The sequence below is a fragment of the Plasmodium coatneyi genome, chromosome 12, assembly GCF_001680005.1.
Source record: "Plasmodium coatneyi strain Hackeri chromosome 12, complete sequence".
Lineage (NCBI taxonomy): Eukaryota > Apicomplexa > Aconoidasida > Haemosporida > Plasmodiidae > Plasmodium > Plasmodium coatneyi.
The window spans coordinates 895,218-919,718 of record NC_033567.1 but is presented as its reverse complement, the minus strand read 5'-3'; the positions used below and the strand labels follow the sequence as shown (position 1 = coordinate 919,718).

At 40.5% G+C, this 24,501-nt stretch overlaps 7 protein-coding genes across 7 annotated transcripts; 3 read left to right on the top strand and 4 right to left on the bottom strand.

Annotated features, from left to right (window-relative positions):
• Positions 1-447: 447 nt before the first annotated feature.
• On the top strand, positions 448-3,551 carry PCOAH_00038750 (Uncharacterized protein; the record flags this gene model as incomplete). Its single annotated transcript, XM_020060666.1, has 6 exons — positions 448-483; positions 1,046-1,109; positions 1,236-1,358; positions 1,612-1,639; positions 2,329-3,350; positions 3,511-3,551. 6 exons carry the CDS (start codon positions 448-450, stop codon positions 3,549-3,551), a joined length of 1,314 nt encoding a protein of 437 aa, XP_019916653.1.
• Positions 3,552-5,283: 1,732 nt separating this feature from the next.
• PCOAH_00038740 (Uncharacterized protein) lies at positions 5,284-7,132 on the bottom strand (the record flags this gene model as incomplete). Its single annotated transcript, XM_020060665.1, has 2 exons — positions 5,284-6,921; positions 7,064-7,132. The coding sequence occupies 2 exons, from the start codon at positions 7,130-7,132 to the stop codon at positions 5,284-5,286; spliced, it is 1,707 nt and encodes a 568-aa protein (XP_019916361.1).
• A 1,605-nt stretch (positions 7,133-8,737) lies between these two features.
• PCOAH_00038730 (Uncharacterized protein) lies at positions 8,738-11,569 on the top strand (the record flags this gene model as incomplete). The annotated part of the gene is made up of 1 exon (XM_020060664.1): positions 8,738-11,569. The coding sequence occupies one exon, from the start codon at positions 8,738-8,740 to the stop codon at positions 11,567-11,569; it is 2,832 nt and encodes a 943-aa protein (XP_019916075.1).
• An 89-nt stretch (positions 11,570-11,658) lies between these two features.
• PCOAH_00038720 (Serine/threonine protein kinase) lies at positions 11,659-12,765 on the bottom strand (the record flags this gene model as incomplete). The annotated part of the gene is made up of 1 exon (XM_020060663.1): positions 11,659-12,765. The coding sequence occupies one exon, from the start codon at positions 12,763-12,765 to the stop codon at positions 11,659-11,661; it is 1,107 nt and encodes a 368-aa protein (XP_019916832.1).
• Positions 12,766-13,751: 986 nt separating this feature from the next.
• PCOAH_00038710 (Uncharacterized protein) lies at positions 13,752-14,551 on the bottom strand (the record flags this gene model as incomplete). Its single annotated transcript, XM_020060662.1, has 2 exons — positions 13,752-14,038; positions 14,194-14,551. 2 exons carry the CDS (start codon positions 14,549-14,551, stop codon positions 13,752-13,754), a joined length of 645 nt encoding a protein of 214 aa, XP_019916528.1.
• A 2,672-nt stretch (positions 14,552-17,223) lies between these two features.
• Positions 17,224-19,020, bottom strand: PCOAH_00038700 (Ssl1-like protein; the record flags this gene model as incomplete). The annotated part of the gene is made up of 5 exons (XM_020060661.1): positions 17,224-18,087; positions 18,261-18,351; positions 18,520-18,655; positions 18,778-18,862; positions 18,991-19,020. The coding sequence occupies 5 exons, from the start codon at positions 19,018-19,020 to the stop codon at positions 17,224-17,226; spliced, it is 1,206 nt and encodes a 401-aa protein (XP_019916238.1).
• Positions 19,021-21,488: 2,468 nt separating this feature from the next.
• Positions 21,489-22,207, top strand: PCOAH_00038690 (Ubiquitin-like protein; the record flags this gene model as incomplete). The annotated part of the gene is made up of 2 exons (XM_020060660.1): positions 21,489-21,842; positions 21,989-22,207. 2 exons carry the CDS (start codon positions 21,489-21,491, stop codon positions 22,205-22,207), a joined length of 573 nt encoding a protein of 190 aa, XP_019916415.1.
• Between the last annotated feature and the right edge of the window lie 2,294 nt (positions 22,208-24,501).

Genomic DNA, 24,501 nt, shown 5'->3' with positions numbered 1-24,501 from the left:
AATTATGTTCTGCTTTCATTTTAATTCGATTTTTTTTTTTTTTTTTTTCTGTTATTAAAAAAATTAAAAAAAAAGCTATCTGTTTTTTATGTCATTTATACAATTTTTCCACGTCACTTTTTTTTTTTAAAATGTTTCGTAGTGAACATTTTAAGTAATTAATTTTATATATATATGTTGCCGTTACATACGAAAGCGAAGCTGCAGGCGTGTTTTTATGTGAAGCGCGAACTTGTGTGATACGCATATGCGTGAAGCAAACTTTTGTATTTGTAACGCATCGAACTTGAGAAGTATTTGCATACGTTCGTATAATTACATATATTTATGTACTTACGTTCCCGCGTGGTTCCCGCCCAGTGTACATATATTTAATACCAACCTTTTGTTTAACGCAACAAAACGGAAGGAAAACAAAAAGAAGAAGGAGAAAAAAATTTTGATGCCATGCCCCCCAACCAGCCAAATAGCAAAGCAAACATCGTTATGTCATGAAAGCCCATTTGAAGATCCTTTTTAAATAAAAGTAAAGATTATATATGAGTGCCTACACAACCCTCCCACGTGCTGTTAGTTTCCGTCGTTTTTATTTCTTTTCCGTTTGTTTGGAGCAAATCGACAGAGCATTCCCTGAGAGCCTTTCGCCACGCCGTTGAAATAGTGTGCATGTCGGCGTTGTGTTGATCGATCGAGTGTGGAGCCAGTCCATTCCTATGAACCGTTGAGTCTGCGTAAACTGCGCTTACCAGCATAAAAACGCACTCCTGCCAATGGGAGCAGCGGAACGATAACCACACAGTAGACTTGATATATAACACACCGGATGGTGTAAATGGGCGTGGCGTGGAATGACAGAACAGTGTCCCCTTTTGAATAACACCCTTTGCATTATGGGGCAATAACGTTTGCATCGAAGGGAGAAGTGAGCGTGATCGATGTGGCGCAGCATGGAAGGTGTACTTACCCATGTTTGATCCCTTTTATATACACATGGATTGTAAGAATGTTTGAATTTTTTTTTTTTTTTTTCGCCTCCCTCCTTCAGGCATTAAATATGAGGGGCAACTATCTCCGAGGTGGATATAAAAATCAGTACGGATACGCAAATGGTAGGAAAGATCTTCTGCATTATTTATCAGAGTGAACGTGGTACAAGAAGGGTGAATATGAATTGGGCTTAACTCTCCATCATTGCTCTGCCATACATATAGCATTATAATTTACCACCCCTTCAGGATCAGATGGGAACAATAAAATGCAAAACAACTACAACAATAGGAGAAATTTTTATCAGAAAAAAAATCCGAACAAGGACAGAGATAAAGGAATAACCTTCTGCCCTCACTACACTCTAAGGGGTTAAGAAATTTGTTGTTATTTTTGAATACCGCTCGTTCGTCATGTAGATTCGATCGATATTGGGGAGCATTTCCCAGATACGTAGCTCTACGTGTGCTCGGTGACCTCCCTGCCACTGCTGCATTGGGGTTATGAGTCCCGTGGGAAGCTCTCCACATGAAGGTTCTATTGGAACTGCTCCTTCCCGCGTTGATTTTATTTCTTTATTTCATTTCCCCTCCCCTTTCGCATTTTCGCATTTCTCCATTTCAGGATTGTGCCGCTTCTCCGACGACTGCAAGTAATCCATTTTTTTGCATGACACGTGTGTGCGTGGTGTGCTGCTTTGCGTTGCGTATCTGCCGTGGGTGTGTTCGTGTGCATGGCTTCAAAAGGAAGAAAGAAAAAAAATGTGAAAAAAAAAAAAAAAAAAAAAATGTACAAAGGGATGAAAAGAAAATAATGTGGAAAAGAATGAGAAAGAAAAATGTGTGAAAAGAGACAACTGCAAAGTGAAAAGAAAAAAGAACGAACCGTGCATCACCTGCAACGCCTAGTGCATCCATCTCATATGTACACGTTGCTCACAGTGAAGTTTTTTTTTTTTTTTTTCCGGTCCCGAGTTTCGTATCAATCTGTGCATATAAGAGGAATGTGCTTGGCCGTATAAGCACATAATTATGATGGAGACGGAGTTTTTTGATGCACGTTGGTGAAGATAATTAGTCGGCAGTTTTAGTGCTTAGATAGTTTGGTAGAAAGTTCGCCCGTTTCAGCCGTTTCGGTCTTTTCGCTTGTTTTGCCCCTTCCTTTCACACCGCCACCCCACAGCAGAGGCAGACGAAGAAGCCGACGCAGTTTTTTGTTATCCACAGCTTTTACCATTTACCTCCCCCCCCTTTTTTTTTTCCTTTTTTCCCAATTGGTTACTCCCCCTCTTTTACTACTCTTGTTTTCTCCCCTTCTTCTGCTCTGTTTCCCTCCTGCCAGAAATTTGCACAATTTAAAATTAGTCGACACGTTCTTTTTGCAAAGATCCTACATCGACTGCGCAATAATAGTACACGGGCCGAACAACGAGATATACCTCTTCACGTCAGTTGCTCCATACACAATAAACGTGTGGATATTCGTACCCGGAGAAGGATCAAAGGAGCTAGACATAAAGCATTTAAAAAAAATAGAGTTTGAATTAACCCCAGAGGAAGAGGAATATGGAGATGACAAATTAAAAGGCAATAAAAAAATGAAGAAGAGGAAAAAAAGGGTACTATCCCTCCTGTACGCGGAAGAGTGCATTTTCGCAGGGTTAGATAATGGACTCATAAAAATTATGCACCTTCCTTCTTCCGATTCGTCTACACTTTATGCACACACAGATTCTATATACAGCATTGTGTGCATCGATGGTATTATCATATCATCCAGTATAAATGGAGAAGTGAAATTTTGGAAGTACCAAGAATCCTACTTAAGTTTTGTGACTATAAAAAAAATCGAAACGAAAACAAAGATTTTTAAAATGATCGAAATTATTTCTTCCAAATGTGCCTCAGGAAATATCAACACCAATTGCAATGCAGAGGAAAATAAATTCAACAGAACGTTATGGCTATGTGGTGATAACATAACAATTGTTAACCTCTTAAATTTAGAAATAGTGAATGTAGTAAAATGTAAATATGGAAGTGTGGTATCCGTGATGCAGTATGAAGCTAACGTCATCACTGCTATGAGCGATGGGAAGATACTAGCCTTCAGTCTTAAAGGAGATAACCATTTCGAAATGAACACCTTACCTATTTTCTGCATGGCTGGTTTAACCAATCATAAGAATGTTCCTATACTTATTTACGGCTCCACGAAAGCGTTATACACTTTTTCGCTGCCCGAGTTTAATCCCTATGGATATTTGAAGGACCGCGAATCCATGACCCTCAAATTTAACATCAACGACCCGGATTTTATTCTGCCCCTTTCCGGGCCCTACTTCATCGTCCTCTTCTCCAACGGTAGGTTTTTCGCCACGTAACCAGACGGGAGGGAGCGTCCATGCGGAGCACTCCAGTCGTCACCTTTTGCATATTCCGTACATACGTGTGTAAATTTGCTGCACATTTTCCAACCCCACGTAACTCACCGTTATTATTATTTTGCTTTTCCCCCCTGCAGCTGGCAATGCTAAAGTATGGAAATGGGAGTCAAAGGATTAATTCCCCTTTTTAAGTACACCCAGCGGAAGAGGAATATCACGACGATATTGACCACGAAGAGGAGTCTTATTTTGACCAAGTCGCCTCTTTTTCTTTGCTTCCCCAGACCCAGCATGTGGGGAATTTCTCACCCGTTTATGTGAATCGATGCGCAGTTACCATTGTTCATGGGAATTGCGCAAAAGTTGGGTTATTCACGCAGTGTTGCGCACATCCAGTTGTTTACAGGGCGACTGTGTACATTTTTGGACCTTCACCTTCCTTTGTACACACAACCTGTATGTTTTTTTTTGAAAAATTATAATTAACCCCTTTTTTTTAAACAGTTCATTTTATTACTCCTTTTGCGCTACTTCTCAGTTGTACCATTTAATTGTGTTGAAATGTGAAAGTATATTTTTTTTCTTTTGCATTTTATACGTGCACGCACGGGCATACATTGTTTTCCATTCAAGAAGAAGAAAAAAAAAAAAAAAAAAAAAAAAGTGTAGAAAGGCCTGGGTGGCTTTTCAGTGAGCGAATTTTTATTTTCGCTGCATTTTCGTTTACCTTTTTTTTTTTTTTTTTTTTTTTTTTTTACTACATTCCACAGTATAAGCTCTTTTTATCTGAGGAGTTCCACGAAATGCCCAATTTTGCCCCATGTGTACGCTGCACCCTTTTAATGTCCCCCTTTTTTAATGCAAATTAGCCACTTTGTAGCGCCGTGAAGTTATACATGCATATATGTAGACGCGTGCATGGACATATTTCTGCATTCCTGAGGCTTTTGTGCAGTTTTGTGTGCCTTCTCGTAGTTGCAGCTACGGTTGCCCCTGCACAATTTTTATAATTCATTTTTTTTCTTATTTTTAAAACAGGCAAGCTTATATAATACGCCCAAGTTATGCCTAAAAAATGCATAATGCACCTATTTTTAGTGTTTTGGTAAATTTCGAAAAACTCAAACGAACACATATACCTCCCCCGACTCGATTTAAAACTCCTTGCGGTACATGCCGCACTGTGGATGGAACAATCGCCATTATTGGAACGGTCGACGAAAGACGCATTGGATGCTCAATTGTAGACCACTTTACAAACCAGCAGCGTTGACAGATGAGCCAACCATGTCTATATGAATTAATATGTGCACACACGAGCAGACATGACAACCGCACAACATCATTTTCAATCAGTGGTAGAAAAGGGAAAACTTCATGGCTGTGCTTTGTTCATAAAAATTTGAAGAGTGTGAAAAAAAAATTACCTATATGAATGGTAAAAATGGTTAAGCGGATAATTGTGAAGGACATGAAAAAGGAACTTGAAAAAAAAAAATTCTAAAAATTTCAAAAAAAAAAAAAAAGAGTCACAGACGGGGTTATTCTGCAGCCACCAAGGAGGAACACAAGTGTGCACATATACACAAACATATATGTGATTATGTTTATGCATATATGTGTTTTTTGGGGAGCCCTTCCCTTTCATCTCCCCCCCAAGCGGGCGCAAACACACCTGTGCGAGGAGAGGAGGGACTAAAACGCTGGCCAGCCGCTCTAGAAAGCGCTATTTAATTACAAACGAAAGACAGAGTCACTGGAGCATGCAACAAATTGAATCATTCGTAAAACAAATGCAACAAAAAAAAAAAAAAATAATAATAAAATGAAATGTGTACATAGAGCCAGCGAACGAAGTAAAGCATGCAAACAAACGAACGAACGCGTGAGGACGTCGAGTTCCCACTTCCCTAGTTCATGTGATGATCCGTTATCTCGCAACACCACTTGGTAAAATTTTCGAAAAAGTGGAAGCCATTATTTTTTCTCCGGATCCTTGTAGACTTGGCCCGACTAGGAAAACTTGCCTGGTCAGTTATGAGCAAGTCATTTTTTAAATCATAGTAAGACGACGTGATAAAAAAGTTCATAATTAGAAATCCTTTGGAATTCCCATCATCTCCTATTATAGGGATTCTCAATGGATATTCCTGAGAAAGAGACTTCACCTTTAGTTGCAACCGACCAGTTACTTCCGTCTTGTACACAGACGTTTCTATCACCTTTAGGTAAATAAATTCTTCATTGTTGAATGGTAATTTTATTATTTCGTTTTTCAAATCACAGTCTGCATAGGTGTTCGATTCGTTTAATTTACAGCTGTAAAATTGGGACTGATATTTTTCCAGGATATCATCATAGGAGTTAAAGTAAACGCTAACTGAATATTTAATATCCTTGAGGTTCAAGAATGGGGTAGGTATTTCCTCCAACCTCTGTAAACATAGTATTGCTTGTAACTGTTCTGGGGGATGTTTGTGGGTATGGGTCACCTCCGCGTGATTGGTGCTTCTAAGCTTTGAGTATTTTCCTTCCCTATCACCTAACAGGTCCACTCCTTTGTGCTTGTCAAACAGGAGGGGGAACTCATCCTTGGGGAGAGGCTCAAAATTGATATCCCCGAAGTGGGAACCCGCGATGTGGGCACCTCCGAAATGGGCCTCCCTAAAATTGGTACCCTCAAAATTGGCACCTGCATAATTGACGCTGTTAAAACTCGCGCCGTAGGGCTGCGCCTTCAAGGGGGAAACGTCCAAACCGCCCAGGTAACCCATGCTGGCCAGATTCTGCGCGCTGCTCACACTGTTTATATTATTGCACAGAGCAGCGTTATAATCCTGCATCAACATATCGTAATTTACATTTCCCAGTCCAGCGGGGTGCGTCGCGCTGGCCATATTTTCCATGTCAGGCATACTGGCAATGCCATTCATAATGGGCACACTATTATTCCCGCTCCCGTGTTCATACAAATTGGTGTAGCTGTCTGGATCGATATAACCATTAATAACACTTTGTCCAATTTTTCCACTTATATTGCTACTATTGTTTACGTTCATGACGTAGGAATTATTCATCTTTGTGCTCATCTCCGGAATTATATACTCCCCATCCATTTCGCTCTTCAGTTCGTACTTCACATTTTCGCTGCCGGGGACAAAGTTGTTAATCGCTTGGTATGGATTATAGTAACTCCCTTGGTTGAGATTTAAGGCAGAATTTATATAGTCATAATTTGATACCCCTTTCGATGGTATACTTCCTGGTATGCTGAAGGTGTTATTTGGCTTTGCCATTATGTCTTTACTATTGTTTGCACCTATTACGTACATGTCTGCACCGTGGTACAGGTTCATCGAGGGGGTGGTGTTTATTTCTCCATGGCTGTAGTAGGGGGTCTCCTCTAGGGCGTACCCATTCTGATCCACGAGGTTAATATCCCCTGGGTGTTGGTACAAATTGTAATCTTCCTGGTTCTTGGGGTCGCGTAGATTCGCGCTGTCGCAAAGGTTCGTGTTGTCGTGCTGCTTATAGGCTTTCTTGCTTGGCTGAATAGGGAGGAAAGGTGTTATCTAATCAAATACGTTTTTTTTTGGAAATGCAAAATGTGTATGCCCCCTTTCCCCAACGGTTTATCTCAAATGTGGAAACCATCCACTTAAGCACAAAGAGGAGGATTTTTATACTTACTACGTTGCTGATGCTCTGTTCTGACGGTATCATTTTCCCTGCACCAGAACTGTAGGAATAATTCTCCATTAACGTCTGGCAGGGGGAGAAGAACCACGGTTACAACTCCGGAAACGGCAGCAAACTTTGTCCTTTCTAAAAAATTCGTTTCAGTGACAATACACTCTTCGTGATGCCCAAACCCTGCCACGCCAAGTTGCGTTGCGGAAAAGCACAGAAACAAGGTTGGAACGAGTTGTTAACAGGATAGGAGGTGAAGGGAAAAGCATTCACAACGCGGGGGTGAATAAAATGTGCGTTTTATTCTGAGCAGTTAACTTTATATAGTCCGCGCTTGGGTTGCGGTGGGGGAAAAAAAGTAATACGTACTAACATGGAACATGCTAAAGTGAAATAAACAAAATGACCGTTTTGTTCTGAACAGCCATTTAAAAAAAAAAAAAAAAATGTGTATTTTTTTCTGAACGGCAAGGTAAAAAAGAAAAAAAAGTGTATTTTTTTCTGAACAGCTATATGAAAAAAAAAAAAAAAAAGTGTGTATTTTATGCTGAATAGCAATATAAAAAAAAGAGAAAAAAAAAAAAAAAAAAAAAAAATAGCTATAAGGTAAGAACATGCATGTATTATCAACTGAACAATTGTGTTAACTTTTACATGTGCAGATAAATGTGTAAAACAAATGTGTTTATTTATTTTTTTTTTTTAAGCGTGTGCATGTGTGGACGTGGAACACTTCAAGGCATACACAGTGAATGGGAAAATATTTATTTTCCAGGGTTACATGATTTATTTCCTCATTGATTATTTTTGCTTATTTCAGTTTGTACTCGTTCGATGGCGTTACATGAGTTGTGATGCTGCAGTATATAATTTGGAGGAAGGGGTGATACGGGGAGGAAAATACTGCATTGGGGTAACCACCCACACCCATTGTGACGCAGGAACGACAGTACTTTCCAAGTTACTGGCACCTCTGCAGATATGCACACATGAATGCAAATTTGTAAGACAGTATGAAGCTCCTTACATGCCTTTTTAAGGATACTCACCCTGTACACACTGTAGAATTTATTAGTCCCTTTTAAGCAAGGGCGCAGACTGTTGCACACAACAAGTGCTCAGTAGCAGCCGTTCGTGGGAACTTTTCATCGTAAAAAAAAAAAATTTATACTTTTCAAAAATGTGAGAAAATATGCCCAGAAATTGGTTTACTTTTACCCCCTTTTGATGCCTTTCTGAAGTGAGCACAGTAGTTGGAAAAGTAAACGTGCCGCTGTTATTCGCCTTTGCTGTCGCCGCCATTGCTAATTGTTTATATTTTTTTCTTTTTGCTTCTGAATACTTGAAGGAAAGAGATGACGCACCGATATAATGATGGCGATCCCCACATGGAGTGTTTATTTTGTGCACAAGGAGGAGCAATCATGTAAGCTTAAAAGTAAGGAAAAAATAAAAAAGGGTAAAATAATGCAAATGGAGTGGAGGTAACATATGGAGCACAGGAACACAGGGTAAACATTACACAGGAGACTAATGTAGCAACAACGTAGCAACAACACAGCAGATCGCAAACTTCGCAGTGATGTTAACAAAGGGAAGGCACGCACGCCCTTTGCTTTATCTTATATTTTCCACGCTCGCCGTTTTTACAACGTACAACTTTGGAAGACTAAAATGTACCTGCTGAAAAAACGGCTTGAACTGAACCATGCAGGGCGGATATGCAGTGTAGCCTTGCTGAGGAACACCCCTCACAGGGCAATGAAAATAAGAGTGAAGAATTTTGCACACGCAAGAAGCATATACGAATGCAGCACATTGCAAGGTGATGAGAATCATACAGATACTTCTCAGGGTGTAAATGTGAACAAAACATTGGCAGCAAAGTTCCTCCCCCATGGGAGAGATGCCAGTAGTAAATATAATGAGAATTTACGTAGTATGTTTTTTTCCAACAGCATGGATGACGTGAAAGACTATTTCGATAACAATTTTAATGAAATGAAAAATCATGAATATGTGTATTTGTTATTTAAAATGTATGAAATTATTTTTTCTAATTTTTACAAAACGTACCAATCTTGTGACATTCTAAGGTTGGACAATCCGCAGTTCAGATTTATGACCCTTGACCAGTACGTAGATGACTGGGTAGGGAGGTATGGCCGTAGCAGTCGCAAGAGGGGCATACCCACAGGAGGGGAGAACGAAATTATATTTTACGAAAATGATGAACAGAATGGCATGTGTGATAAAATATTGGACAGTGAGGGGAGTAGTCCACCCAGCTGTGTAAACCATAAAAAAGGTAAAGAGCATCCCACGTGGGACGATTCTCAACCATTGAAGGAGATGAAGAGAGAAATGCACCGGATGGAAGAGCACACCAATTTAGTAGATACTTCCCACCTAGACGGACCTGCTAACCACACCGCAAGCAGTTATTATACTCCCCAGGTTGATCTTAACACACTGATGGAGATACACCTTAACTACGTAAAATATATAGAAAAATTAAACATCAAGGAGAGCACATGGAAGGATTATGTGTCTTCCTTCATGACAAAAAAGTACGAAGAGTTGTATACAAATGTGCTAAACGTAATTTATAAAAAGATTTTTTTTTTTTCATGCAAAGATATTATTAACTACCTCTATATAACAAAACGGATCAACCTCCTGTCCATAAGGGAAGTCAGCATGTTAGCGGAAAACGTCATTTCGCAAAATATAAAGTACCTAGATGAAGACGCCCTAGTGAAAGTAGCCTACATATATTTAAACAACTCCAACAAGGAGAAAAACATTCATCATATAGGCAGATACGGAAGCAAAAACTTCCTAGAAACGTACTTGAGCTTAATTCAAATGAAGGTAAAATCAATGAGTAATGAAAATTTTGTAAACATTCTCGAATACGTAAGTAGTAACAATTACAAGCATGTTCAGATTTTTAGGGACTTAAAAACCGAAGTGTATAAGAGGTATAATAATCTGACGGAGGAACAGATAGTGAAACTGTTCTTTTTGTACTCCCAAAATATGAATGCGGCCGACGATGTGTTAATGCGTAATTTTCTCAAGTCCATAGTTGATATGTTTTCGAATGAGGGGGGCGATTGTCAGAATGGGCGCGAGGTGGATAAGTTGGACAAGTTGCATGAAGGAAGAGATGAGGGGCACCCCGCCATTGGCATCCCTCTGTCTGTACTGCTGAACGGAATATGGACAAGTGCCAAGTATTTTAAGGATTACCCCTTTCTGCTGATAAAGAGTGAAAAGGTAATTTTGGAAAATATAAAAAATTTTAGCGCCAGCACTGTTAGCATGCTCATTTGGGCCTACAGCACAGTCGAAGGGAAGAATCCCCAAGTGCGGTTCAGCAATGAGTTATATTTCGAGTTGAAGGAGAGAGCCCTGGAGTTGCATCAGGGTATGACTCCAAAGCAGCTATCTAACAGTTTGCTTGGGTTAGCAATCACCGTTGGGCGGACCGTAAGTTGGGATGGGAAGGTGGACACGGAAATGCATGAAGCGGTTGAGCGGCACCTGTTGCGTATGGGGGGGGCTGAAAAAGGGGTTACCAACATGGGGAGTCAGCCAAGAGGTCGTATCGCAGAAAGGAGTTTTCTAAACCTGTTCACATCAGGAGATTTGTCAAACTTGTGTTATGCCTACTCGCTTGTTCGGAGCGGCAGTAGAGAACTGCACAGTCTGATCCAGTCGGTTATACTGAAGAAGCAGAGTGATTTGTCCCCCCAGGAGATTGCAAAAATAGCGTATGCCTATGGGAATATGTACTTCTACTCATCGTACACCCTGCTGAGTTCATTACAGTATGAAATATTGCAACGGATGCACCAGTTTTCTCACCACGAAATATGTGACATTCTATGGTGTTATTGTGTGAACAGATTTTTAGACGCCAATTTTTGGAAGTGTATGTTGCGTGCAATTGATGTGGAAAAGTTGGGAGACTCTCGTTGCTGTTTGTTGTATTCCTGTTTGTCTTATGTCAATCTGATCGATCCATCCATCCTAGATTCGTACAACACGTTGCGGGTTTTTCACTTGGTTGGTGAGAACTACTGGCGATATCAAATTGCGGAGTATCTGCACAGTTTCGCGGACGACGTGGTAGATACAATGTGCAAGAAGAACACTTCATTGTTGGGGGGGAATGATGGAAAGAAGGGAGAGAAGCAAGGGAAACAGATCGACGCAAATACATGTGGTAACAAACGGGATCACTCCTTCGAATGTGTGAAGAAGGCATATGATTATGAAGGTTTTCTAATTGACATCTACTTCGAACACATGAATAGCAGATATGCCGTCTTTCTTTACAGCGCACTGAACACAAGTTCGGGTGGGTACCCCTTGGGGGAGAGCGTGCTGAAGGCTAGGTACTTGAGGAAGAAGAATATCAAGACGGTTCATTTGCTTCACAGCATATGGAGCGAGTGCCGTGGGAATCGAATCGATTTGATCTACGCGCAGTTGTGAGGGGGGCACGTCAAAGGGTGGTCTTCAGAGGAGCCATGTTTCGATTGGCATTTTGAATTCGTTCGCGCTGTTCCCCCCCCCATTTTGTTCTACCCCCCCTGTGCGTATTTACCAAACCAGCGATGATTGAGTATTTCAACAATAATGGGGCGTTTATTAGGGTCCACATTCAGCATGAGGGAAATTAAATTTTTCAAATCGTCTGAAATATCATTCGGATAGTTAAGCGTACTACTGTCGAAATATTTTATGTCATTATTTTCAGCGTATTTAAAGGGTGGAAATCCCTGCGTCATAATGTATAGGAGAATTCCAAGGCTCCAAATGTCTAGCTTAAATACCGAATAGTTAATGGTTTGGTTGAAAATAATTTCTGGAGCGATGTAAGCTTTTGTTCCAGCCTCCGTTTTAATATTCTGATCAACATTAACAAAATCGGATAATCCAAAGTCTGCAATTTTGCAAGTCATATTTTTGTCGAGTAAAATATTTTCAAGTTTTAAATCTCTATGAACGATGTGTTTAGAATGACAGTAGTACACTCCTCTGATAATTTGAACGAAGAGGTCGTGGGCTTCCTTCTCAGACAGGTAGCCATTATTCTTAAGGATATAATTTTTCAAATCTCCATTGATGGCATATTCCATAATTAGACAAACATAATTTTCAAAATGATTCACGTCGTACATTTTTATTATGTTGTTATGAATGAGACCTCGTAAGGTTTGTATTTCTATGAAGACTCTATGGACATCTGTCACATCTAGGAAGTTACTTTTGGGGATAAACTTTAGGGCTACCTTCTGCTTCGTCTGGATATGTATACCTTGGAAGACGATACCGAATCCACCCGAACCGATTCTCTTTTGGACGATGTAATCATTTACGATTAAGTTATTTTTGAGCTTACTATGAATAGCTAGTTTCTCTCTTCGATCCTTTAGGTAGAGAGTGTCTCCGTCAATTATGTCTCTAATTGAGTGTATGATATTTCCGCAGGAGTCTGTGATGTACTCTCCTTGCGTGTTGTACTTTTCTCTACCCAGCTGTAGAATATCGTGAATATTGTTGTCGTAACTGACGTCTATTTTGACTGCATCATTGCCTTCGCTTCGGTCCAGGCATAGGTACACCTGCTTGTACTCCCCCTTGTGGAGGAAGTCCTCCTCGGCGATTTTCGCACGGCCCAGGTGCATATCAAGCAAGGGGGGGAAAGCAGTGAAGAACCGTGTGGGGTGGTGATGGAATCGCGTTTTGTTATGACTTCTCTGTGGTTATTTTACGCGGCATGTTCGCACTGTGCCTCACGTTCCATATATCACAATCTCAATACCCTGTTATTACTTCCACAAGGGGTGCAATCCGATGCGTCACCGAGTAATTCCTCCGTTCACTTCTTTTTACTTCTTAGCACATATCCACTTTCGCGTGTTGTTACACTATACTGTATACATTTGGCCCTTCCAAATAGGGTTAGCTCATCACAATAATGTAGGGGATAATCTGAAAAGTGCGCTATAGTTAGTCTCTCCCCCCGTATGGTGAAGGGGTGCCTATAATCGTATTACCTGTCAGAGGAACAAATATTGCTCGCCTCTGCTTAACCCAGTGAAGACAAAAAAAAAAGTAACAATTTTTACTCAACGTGGTTTTGATAGCACTTTTTTTTTTTTTTTTTTTTCGCATAGAAGCAGGCGTCGATACGGTGGCTTGTCTATTTTACGCGGGGAAAAAGCGAACACGTCAGTGCTTCCTTTCCCAGCCTATGTTTGGAGTAACATGGGGAGGGGCATTCCATTTGTTTAGTACTTTTATAATGATCCTCAGCCGTTAGACGGGCATTAGTTTTGGCATTGGCAAATTGAACGCGCGAAATGAGGGCAAAAAAGGAGCTCCCTTTGCTCCATCTACTTCCTTCATTTCCGCGTCTCAAATGAGGGGTGCCGGGGGAGACGGCGCGCGCAGAGGCACAAAACAAACAAGCGGTGAAAACGAAAAGAAAAAACTTTAAACACTTGGAAAAAAAAATTAAAAAATAAAGTTACAATAAAATGGAGCAAATTAAAACTGAAACTGAGACTTTATGGCGTGTGAACTGCGTTTGTCCTTATTCACCTTGTGGCGCGCAATTGTGGTGCCCAACAGGACCTGGCAATTGGCTGGAATGATGCTGCTGCTCCTCTCACGGGGGAACGACGCACGAGTGGGCCATGACGTAATAATCAATCTTGGCATGGAAGAAAAAAATGAAGAACTGCAACACGGAAATCACAGAGCTACTAAAACAATTTATTGTCAAGATGGACAAAATAAAAAAAAATAAACTGAGCGAGGTATACAAGTCAAATACGTAGGGCTTGATTTTTCGAAACTTGGATAAAATCACAAGTATGTGTGAGAGGGCCATGAAGAGAAATACGAACACCTGTCCTCTATTTATTTCTCCGGTGGTGGTGCGGTTTATGTTGTCTGCGATGGGGTGGTGTGGAAGGAGAACAAAAAAAAGAAATGAATGAAAAGAGGTGCAGGGTTTAAAGGTGTGTATGGGTCAGTACACGTGATCATAAGCGTATATATGCGCGTTATTCAACATGAGGGTGCACTATGCCCATTTGAAGGATTACCTTTAAAAAAGATCATTGCAAAAAGTTCAGAAATTATTAGCATATAGAGGACGCAGTAGTAAATTTTTACTCGGATTGGATAAATGTATTTGGACTCAGATGCATAGGTAATGAGGGGTTCTTCATTGAACCTGTTGGTTTGCACATCTGTATCGTTTATTAGGTTTTCATTTTTGTTAATGTTTTTTATAGAATATATTGGGAAGCCAATTTTGATGTTCTCGTTTGGGTAAATCACACAAGCAGGGACATCTTTCTTATTGTCATCCCTTGAATTAGAAAAAACATAACTTAATGCATTTTCGTAAAATAAAATGGGTTCATCTTTTAGTTCTTTTAAATTTAACGTTCCCGCCATTTTTTCGTGATCGCTTTTGTTGCTGCTTCGTTTAACTGGGTCCACCTGTATCTTACCATGTGGTTGATTTTTCTTTCAAAATGAAAAAGATGATGCATTTGAAGGGGGGAGGGGCAGCGGTGCGGGTAATGCTAGCGAAGTTAGAAACTCAAATGTGAGACTTGTCCCTGTAGAAGGTACTTCTCCCTGCCTCTAAATCGTTTCTACTACCAAGGGGGTTGTTGGGGGGTGTTACTCGACAGTGCTACTTCGCCTCTAAAGCAACAACTCATCGTAGCAGCGAACAATGGTGGAAGAATTCCGGGGGAAGATCTACGAGCTGACAATTCAGGGGTTGTTCTGTCAATGTTCGATGGTTCTTTCTTTAACCCCTGTTCGGCTGTTTTTGCATCGTGGCTGTGCTTCTAATCGACGTTAAGTGAGTTACGCATTGCTCGAGTGAAATGAGAAAACGCGCAGGTGGCTGGAAGACGAGGGGGCGCAACTACGCCCACGTATATATCTGCGTGCGAACACGTAGGTACATAAAAATTGGTGCACATGTATTTGTGCATGTAAAATATAATACGTATATAATTATATGCGTGATGCCTTCCGTCAGAGCAGTTGGATGCGCTGTGTTTTGCTGACAAATGGCTGCGCCTGGGAAGGTCAAGCTTTCAGCAAAATGGCTCCTCTGAGCAAATTCCTTGAAAGTTCGCTTTGGCGCTCAACGCTTCACATCTGTTCGTTAGATCGTTAGCGTGGTTACCACATTGGTGCTGTACTTCCTTTTCGCTTCTTCCCCTCTTCACCACTCATTCGTCCCTTGTTTTATGCTTTATTTTTGTTCATTTATTTTTTCTCTCATTCCAGTTATGAAGAATCATTTTTCTTTCACTATCTTGTGCAAATGAAAAAAAAAAAAAAAAAAATTCATGTTGCCATATTTTGAAAAGCGGTGAAAAGGGCCGAAAAAAAAAAAAAAAAAAAAAAAGCATTTATTTTTAATCCCCTGTTAGCTTATTTTTCAAAAATTAAGGTGCGGCAAAAATATGTACCTCTTTCGTTTAAACTTAACTCCTTTGTAAAACTCTTTTTTATTTCCTTTATTGGTACATCCCGCAATGATAAATTTTTCGTACATTTGGGGAATTCCTCCCATGATCATGTCACATTTATCAGAGCATGCCTACATCGTCACGTCAGTTCTGTGTGTACCAAAGCAGCACGAGGTTGTCACATTTGGCTGTATTTGTTTAGCCTTTTTTTTTCTTACCAGATGGTATGAAGGGCAAAATTGTTCGTCGTTTTTTTCGTACAGAAATTTCATCTTAAACATTGCTTAGTGTACCAATTGAGAAAACAATTTTTCTGTGTTAGCAAAGGTTCGCTTTTTTTTTTTTTTCTACAAAAATGTGGAACTGCAGTTTGTTCGCTTCCCCAAGAGTGGCAGTCTCACTGGCAGTGAATAATGACGGTGTGACCATTTACACATTCGTCACAGAAAAAAAATGATTACACTGGATAACTGCACTAATAATCCTTCTTCCTACAAACGTTTCAGTGGAAAGGATATCTCCAAATGGATTGCGATCAGCGATGACGCACTCCCCGCGGGGGGAATAAAATTTAAGGCTTCCACCCACCGCAACGTTTGTCATTTTCCCTTTCATTAATAAACACGAAAAAACACGAAAGTAGCTTGAGTAAGCACGCACACCCCCACTTATAATGAGAAGAAAAATTCCATCGGTTCAACATAATGGTGACTTATCTTTTTTGACAGACCCGCCATGATGTTACGGGAAGGTAACAAAAACACCGCTCGTGATAACATTTTTTTCGTCTGTCCTGTATTTTCCTACCGTGGGTGCATAATATGTGTTCTTTTCATTGTGGTCAATGTGGCTGGCTGTGATGAAACAGGTGTGAGTGTGTTTTTTCACTTATGCTCAGTTGATAATCGCGCCACAAAAAAAAAAAAAGAAAAAAAAAAAGCAAACCCTAAATGGTGACAACTAATGGTCATGGCTAGTCGTTAGCATCAATATAACATATGACAAATAATGGCACAAATAGGAAATATAAAATGGATATATCACCGTGGGGTGACACCAAAAATAAGGGAAAACAATTTTAAACAGGTGCATGCACACGGATAAGTCTCTAATCATATTTAATCAATAATGGGGGACACCAATGTACGTGTGTGCTGCGTTCTTTGCAGTTCTTAGTTGGTGAGCCCTACTCACAAAAAGGATGATCTCATTTCTTCCCGACTGATTCTTCTTTCTGCGTGGGTACGGAAAACAAATAATAGTTACGGTCGCGGCGTATGTACCGTGCAGGTTACCCCTTCCCTGGACTAGGAATATCCTGCCGCTTATTGAACCGCCTCCCCCCCCTAAGGGGCATAATCCAGTGTGTGTGTGTGTACATCACCCATTTGGACAGATCTACGTGAACAAATTTTATGGCTACCCCATTTTGATACAGACGGTAAAAACAAATATCCACTAAATGCTGGGATGATTTGGGAAGGAGGTTGTCCATTCCTTCGTTGCCGCGCCAAAAAAAGGGAAAGTGTAATTAGGTCATTTGGCTCTGCGCAAAGTTGGCTCCATCGGTTAGATAATAGGGTCACTCGGTTCGTCGCCTTGTTGTGCCAGTCTGCCGCCGCCATGAACAACTCACGAATCGAGGATCAAGCAGAAGGGACACTGGTTCAAGTCTTCATGAATGTACAAGTCGCAGCCCAGGCAGAAAATACTTTTGCACATGGAGCATTGGGATACCTTATCGTAGAGCGGATTATTGCACGAAGCGCACACTCTGGGTCCATCCTTCTCATTCTTAATTTCAACAAAAGGAGGAGACCCCTGAAGGTTGTTCGTAATGTGGGATAAATCATGCATCGAGATTAAGTGCATCCCACAGACCTTACACTTGGATGGTATCTTACAAGTGTAACTGTTGCAAAAGTTGCAAATATACGTATCGGTGTTTAAATGATTGTGACAGGAGCACATAATCTGTGTGGTAATTTTTTTCTTTGTAGGAAAACATATATGAATAAGTTGGGGTTCCATTCCAATCATCCACAGGGGTGTCTCCGTAATATTATTCATCTCATTCATGAGTGTATTTTTTGTCATGCATATTTTGTAAAGTCCATTTGTCTCCTCACAGATATGTTTCAATATATGCATTTCTGGAGCAATGGATACGCAGTTTACATGAATTTTATTCTTTACTATTTGATTTACAATATTTAGAATATTTTTTTTATCACATGTTCTTATCGATCCATACAGGATTAGAATTTCTTTCGTTCCGTAAAGCGGGATGTCTGCCAACAAGTCGTATGCAATTTCCAGTCCCTGCTGTAGGGAGGGAGATCCCTGCAGACCCGTACTCCTCTCCTTTACTAGTGCGTTCATAATGTCACCCATGTTGGACGTCAGCGGCTGGATTAATTTGGCGGCGCTGTTTTTCAGGGCCACCACTCCGACGTTCCCCACCGGGTTCTTGAAGAAGAAGTTTTTTAGGAAATTCTGCCAAGGGGGGAAACAGACAAATTAATGGTTCTATATCAATGACAAATGAGACAGTACACTTTAACCCACATACTATTCATGTGCCAATGCTCACATGAGCACCATTCCGAGGGGATAACACGCACAGGGTTTCCTTCCCCCACATGAAGTCAACCGTGTATCTCTTTTACCTCCACACACTCGAGGACGACGTTTATCCGGTCAGGCTTGAAGTCCCTCTCCTTCATGCTACCGGACATGTCAAACAGGATGATGATGTGCCTGTGGGGGGATGAACAATGAACGCATGCACATATATATGTAGAATCCTACCTTTTATATGTATGTACCCATGGGGAGACACATTTCTAACGCGCCAACGGGAAATGAACCCACCAAGCCGTGGCACGCTTAAAAAACGACCCCCCCGGATACACACGCAGGACGAACCTGAATATTCCTTTCCTCAAAGCGCAGACTTGATTCCTTTTATATTTTTGTTTAGATTTTTCTTCAACGTTTTCTTGACTCACATGCTGCAGAATTCCGTTGTTTTCCACCAGCAGGTTCCATGATCGCTCAACGTCTGTAAAGTGGGGGAATTGGGCGCCGCATGTGGAGGTTAAAATGGAACTACAAAACGGAGATTGCAAAAGCAGCTTCGATACGCAGCTTTCATATGCAGCTGTGGCATTTTCCCTTTTCTACCTTGCTCCCAGGTAAACTTGGTGGTTATCTCCTCGAAAACTTCATTTTTATCAAAATCTCGAACAATCTCTTCGACTAGGACGATCTATTGGGGGGAGCAAAAAAGGAGGGGGGGACATATGTGTGCACACGGTTGGGGAGGTCGTACAAAAGCGGAACGGAAAAGTAGTTTGCACATGATGGGAATTCATAATTTCTCCTTCCTGGACGAACCTCATTTTCGATATTTTGCGACTTGTGCATTTTGTGAGTAAAAATCCGCACACGTTCCTTTGATTTCGTCTCGAACAAATGCGTTTTGAAGTTGGCTCTGCTATGCCATAGTGTATATCATTTTATGCTTTCCGAGCAATCTGTTGGAGTTATGTACCTTTCGCAATACGTATGGCGCACTCATTTCTACAGTTACGCCTTTGTGCAGCAATGGATTTTTTTTTATTTTTTTTCTTTTGCGTTATCCTTCACCAGCGAAAGGGCAAAGTGATTCCTTTCTTTTACGCGGTTGAAAAAGAAGGGAACAATTTTGGGAGAGTTGTTTCTGCCAGCAGAGGGGTAAATCATTTAAACCGGGGCGGAATGTTCTCCATAAATTTTTTTCTTTTTTAGCGAACAAAAAGTGTCGAAGTATCTTACACGCGTAAGTTGCACAAAATGGTAGGTCAATTTTACTGCTTTTTTTTTTGAGAGAGAATAAGAATGACCCTCGTTCTGCCCTTGAGTCGATTACGACATAGTGCACATGCAACTTACCCGTTTAGCATATCTTCAAAAAAAAGAAACAGTGTCATAACTAGCCATTTATATTACCAACAACAGTTTCCGTTGCAGGATTTTTTTTTTTTTTTTTTTTTTTTTTTTTTAATCGCGCTAGCTAGCGAATCGGTCTAAGGTGATTGAAAGAACACTTCCCCCACGCGAGGTGGGAAAATGTAACGAACCAACAAAGGTGATAAGTTGAAATGTCCCTATTTCATAGGATGACCCATTGCGGTATTCACTCCGTTATGCATCATGTGGGCATATTTACTCCTCTTTTTACCCGTCGTCTCTCAGTTTGACTTTTCAACTGTGTGACTTCCATGTACTCTGCGGTGGAGTGATGACCACAGGTGTGGCGCTAACGCATGGATGGACAGTTTCATTTTCACACAGGTAGTGGAAAACAAATGAAGACAGAACTTATAGGGAGCAGATCCCACTGTACTTACTTCTCAATGTAACTTTTCCCTTGTCTTGACTGGTGAACAAAAGGGACGCAAGGAATATGCCGCATGTGCATGCCTTCTTCATTTCTCTCCTTTTAGAAGTATATCCAACCCATGTTACATCCTTTACACATCTCATATGATATAGAAAAAAAAAAAAGGGGAGCCCCCACTCGTGGGAAACATTTAATAACGCAATTCGACTGGAAAAAGGATGCCTCAAAATGGTGAAAAGTTGTTTTCTCTTTGTGGTTAACATTTTTTTTTTCCCTCCTAATAGAAAATTTAAAATGAGTTAAAAAAAAAAAAAAAAAAAACTCTGCAATTTATTCATAATGGAATGCGCTTCGACTTTCCCCCGAATTTGCCGTTTGCATATGCATGTGTAAGGGTACGTGCACCTATTTTTTTTTCTTTTTTAACTCACAAAAAGAGAAAAATAAATATCACTTCCCTCTGCGACGATAAATTTCAAGGGTATTTATCAAAATATGGGGAGCGACAACGTCGGCTAGTGGGATCCAGGGAATTTTTTTCCTTTCCATTTTGCCCACTTCAACGCTTTCCCTTTCGTACTTTGCGCGTCTTTGCTGTGAAACACCCCTAGGAGGACACATAAAAAATAACGCCAGGTTCGATACAGTGAATTTTAAAAATGGCCCCGCCGAAAAAAAAGAATGCCACTATATGTGATGCACCGTGGCATAGAATGTGATCTCACGTAGAGAGTGGCCCCGTGTGTACAAGGGCAAGGGGGCGTTAAAAAATGCCAATACCCCGCTACACGGTTCGTCATCAGGATCGTAAAATGGATCACAAAACGGATCTCTTCACTGTTCCTGTAGCCGCTCTGAGTAACACTCTTCTTGTGCCTATCCGGGATGCTTCCCTTTTTCTCGCCATCTGAACCCGTTAAACCCTTTCTTCAGATATGCTTACTTGGTCCCTCTTCTAATTATCCCCCTGGGAGCGTCCCAAGCAGCTGCAAGTAGGAAAAAAAAGAAATGTGCAAGGATTGCGAAGATACACATGCAAGTAGCACTATGAGTGGGAAGTATGATTTCATTTTTTTAACTCTCCTATGACGTAAAGAATAGGAACAGAATAGCTATGCACACTTAATATTGATGGGAAAACACCATCTGCAACACATCTCATTTTTTTTTTTTCTTCCTTTACGAACTGATCATTTAAGTGTAGACGTGTCGTGAAAGGGAGTACGTCGAGAGGGTTGACTTTTTAATGAGATGCAGTTTAGAACATCTTCATTTTGAGGGCGCGGGAAAAGTTACCCCACCGTGTGTTGCACTTTCCTTTGACCATAGTTTGTGCGTCTGAGTGGTAATAAAAAAAGGATTCATTTTTCTTCACCTTTTCCCCCCAGGAGCGGTGCATCTGTCTATGAGGGCAAATTAGCCAAAGTGGTGCGACATTCCCAGCTCCCACTAGCGGAAATACCAAGGCGTCATTCATGTGCATGCGTTTATGCTTACCCCCCGGGTAGAGATGCTCAGCACTATCAGCGAAGAAGCATCCACCTCAGTGATGGATGAACTTACAGATATATGCGAACACAACAGTAACGAAGAAGCACATGTAGTCTACATAAAGGGTTCCAATAATTTTGTAAAAAGAGTGGAGTATAAAGAAGAGGAGATAATTCGGGATGTCCTTACGCGCAATGGGATCCTTAATGGACACGATGGTTTTCTATACCAAGTTAGAAGCCAACTAATGGACCTTGATAAAACCTTTGCGCACTATAAAATTTATTCTGGTGAAATTATCTATATTTTGCCGGAACCTGCACCCTTGCCTTATTTGATTTATCTCTTCCATCAGAAGTCCGGGAAGGTGCACGTAAGTTCGGTACACGGGTCTTGCAGAATATATTGCAGGGTCACACGTTAATACAAATTCGTGCGGTACTATATGAGCATATTCAGGCTCACCACCTTAACACATGTTGACGCACCCCTTTTTCACGGTGCAATTTCCCCACGCAGTGTATCGAACTCAGCCACATGGATTCCGTCGACCTGCTGCACAAACAAGTAGAGAAAATTCTACAAATAAAAGAAGAGAACCAGATACTGATATACAGTGGCAAGTGCTTGAACAACAGGAAGACACTAAAGGAGGAGCAAATGTGCAGGGAGAGCCTAGTCACCATACTGGACAAAAGAGACATACCCGAGATAGAAACTGGGGCCGATGGGGTGTGATGTGCGTTGGGCATACGTGCCAAAGAAGGCGGAATGTTGTAAGGTAAAAATGGGAAGAATTAGTTGTAAGGCGAAAATGGAAGGTAGTAATCGTACAGAAAAACTGGAAAAAATAATTTTGAAACGAAACAGATAGGCCAAAATATAAAGTTCTGCTTAAAGACAGGCCGGGGAAACCGATTCTTTTCTATGAGAGGAAAAATCTCGCTGCACGTAAAATTTTCCTCACTCTGTACGTGCCTGTGTCCCTCTCCACATGTACCTCTTTTTTTTTTCTTTTTTTTTTCTTTTTTTTTTTTTTTTTTTCCGTTCTATTCTGTTCTTATTGGTCATACGTGATTGCCTTAGCAATGTAGCGAACCTTTCACGGAACCTTCGCGGGAACCTTTGCAGACCTCCGCCCAAATTCTCGCAACATGGAGGAGCACTTTTTTCAAATATGTCCATAATTGGACTTTAGAAAGAAGAAGGAAAAAAGTAAATTATTAAGATAAAAAATTGTAACAAAGTGAATGAACACTTTGAATCATCAATAAAAAAGTTTCAAACAAAAAAAAAAAAATAGAAGAGTTCTTTTGGCTTATACTGATTACACATGAAAGTAAACACTTTCATGCATTATAAGGAACGAAAATAGTTGAAAAGGAAAAGTCCTTCTGTTTTTCATACTGTATGAGTTCTGTAGTTATTTATATGGCCCCCTTCCGAGGGGGGGAGAGGGAACATTACACATTTAATATGGTACGTATTACATGCGGCCATAACTGATATTTTTACGGGGCGGCTTATTATTATTCCCCCTTACTCTGCTAGATGGTGTAGTGTATAAAGAAGAATTGTCTTCTGTTAAATTTGATGACGAACCTACTGTGGTAGTTGCATATTCTGTAGAATTGTCGTCGTCCACTGTGAATGCGTTTAATTCCTGTCGAAAGGACCTTCTTTGTCTTCTTCTGTTACTGTTTGCAAAGATGGTATTACGTATTCCAGAGAATAAATTGGTATACTAAGGAAGGAAAAGGGAGGGCAAAGGAAAGGAATGAAACACATATGTGTAGCACACATACCACATATGTGTAACTAAAGGCATTTTTTTTTTTACACTTTTATTATTATTCACATATATATATGTACACAGTGGTAATTATAATTGTTGTAATTGTTGTACTTACTTTGTACAAAAAAAAAGCGATCGCCGGTAGCCCTACTGCGGCAAGTCCACCAGACACAGCAGATACGACACCAGCAGCCGGGGCATCAGCTTCTTCCCCTTCTTTTCTGTGACTACCACCACCGTCACTCCCTCCTTTTCCTTCCCCACCAGAGACACCGTCCGGACAACGTTCCGCATCACCTGAACAGTCATTTGTGTTGTCTACTGGGCCTGATTCTTCCTCCGGCACTTCTAACTGCACTTGGCATGTTAACTCTGATAACACCTGATTATTGGGTTTTAGACCTCCCTCTCCGTTGAGCAACTTACAACATGGGTCATTACTAGGTGGTTGTTCTGTTGCTGTACTCTCACAATTCGCTTTCACAATTTGATATGCTCCATCAGCTTCCCCCAGGTACTGGGAATAACCTGCACTACAGCGGGATCCATTAGTCCCTAATAGTGTCCTTATAGTACTATAATTATGATAATAGTCGAATACTTTTTTCCTGTGCTTTAGGACATCTCCGTTAATAGTAGTAGTTATAGTTGGACACACTTCTGCACCAGGTAACTGCTTCAATACATTATAAATTTCATTCATAACTGTAGGGAATGAACTGTCATGTTTCAATTTGTCAGATAATAAATCACCCAACCAGAAGTAAAAGAAGTCACAACGGTTCTGATAAGATGGATTCCTACTACTCCTCATTACTTTGTTCATATAGTACCATGCACCCAAAATTCTATTTAAACACTTAAGAGCTTTTGGGTGCTCCTGCAATGTAGTTTTCAGACTCCTCTTTATGCTACCCACATATGTATCAGAACAGTATGTCTTCCAATAGATGTTCAAGTCATCATAAGCTTCACTAGACGGCAAACGTTCCAAATCCTCTCTCTATAAGTATAATTGGTAAAATATATATACCTACGTGTTCCTATACCTTAACCTATTATATTATATGTAAAATACTATATATATACAGCTAAATCACTCATTTCAAATAAGAACTAACAGTCAATACTGTTGACAATTGTGCCCCTAAAATATTTTTGCCCCCATACTTTTCTCCACAGTTATCATTTATTAGCATTTGGGGAGTATTACCCTGACAGTTCTCTCTAAATTCTC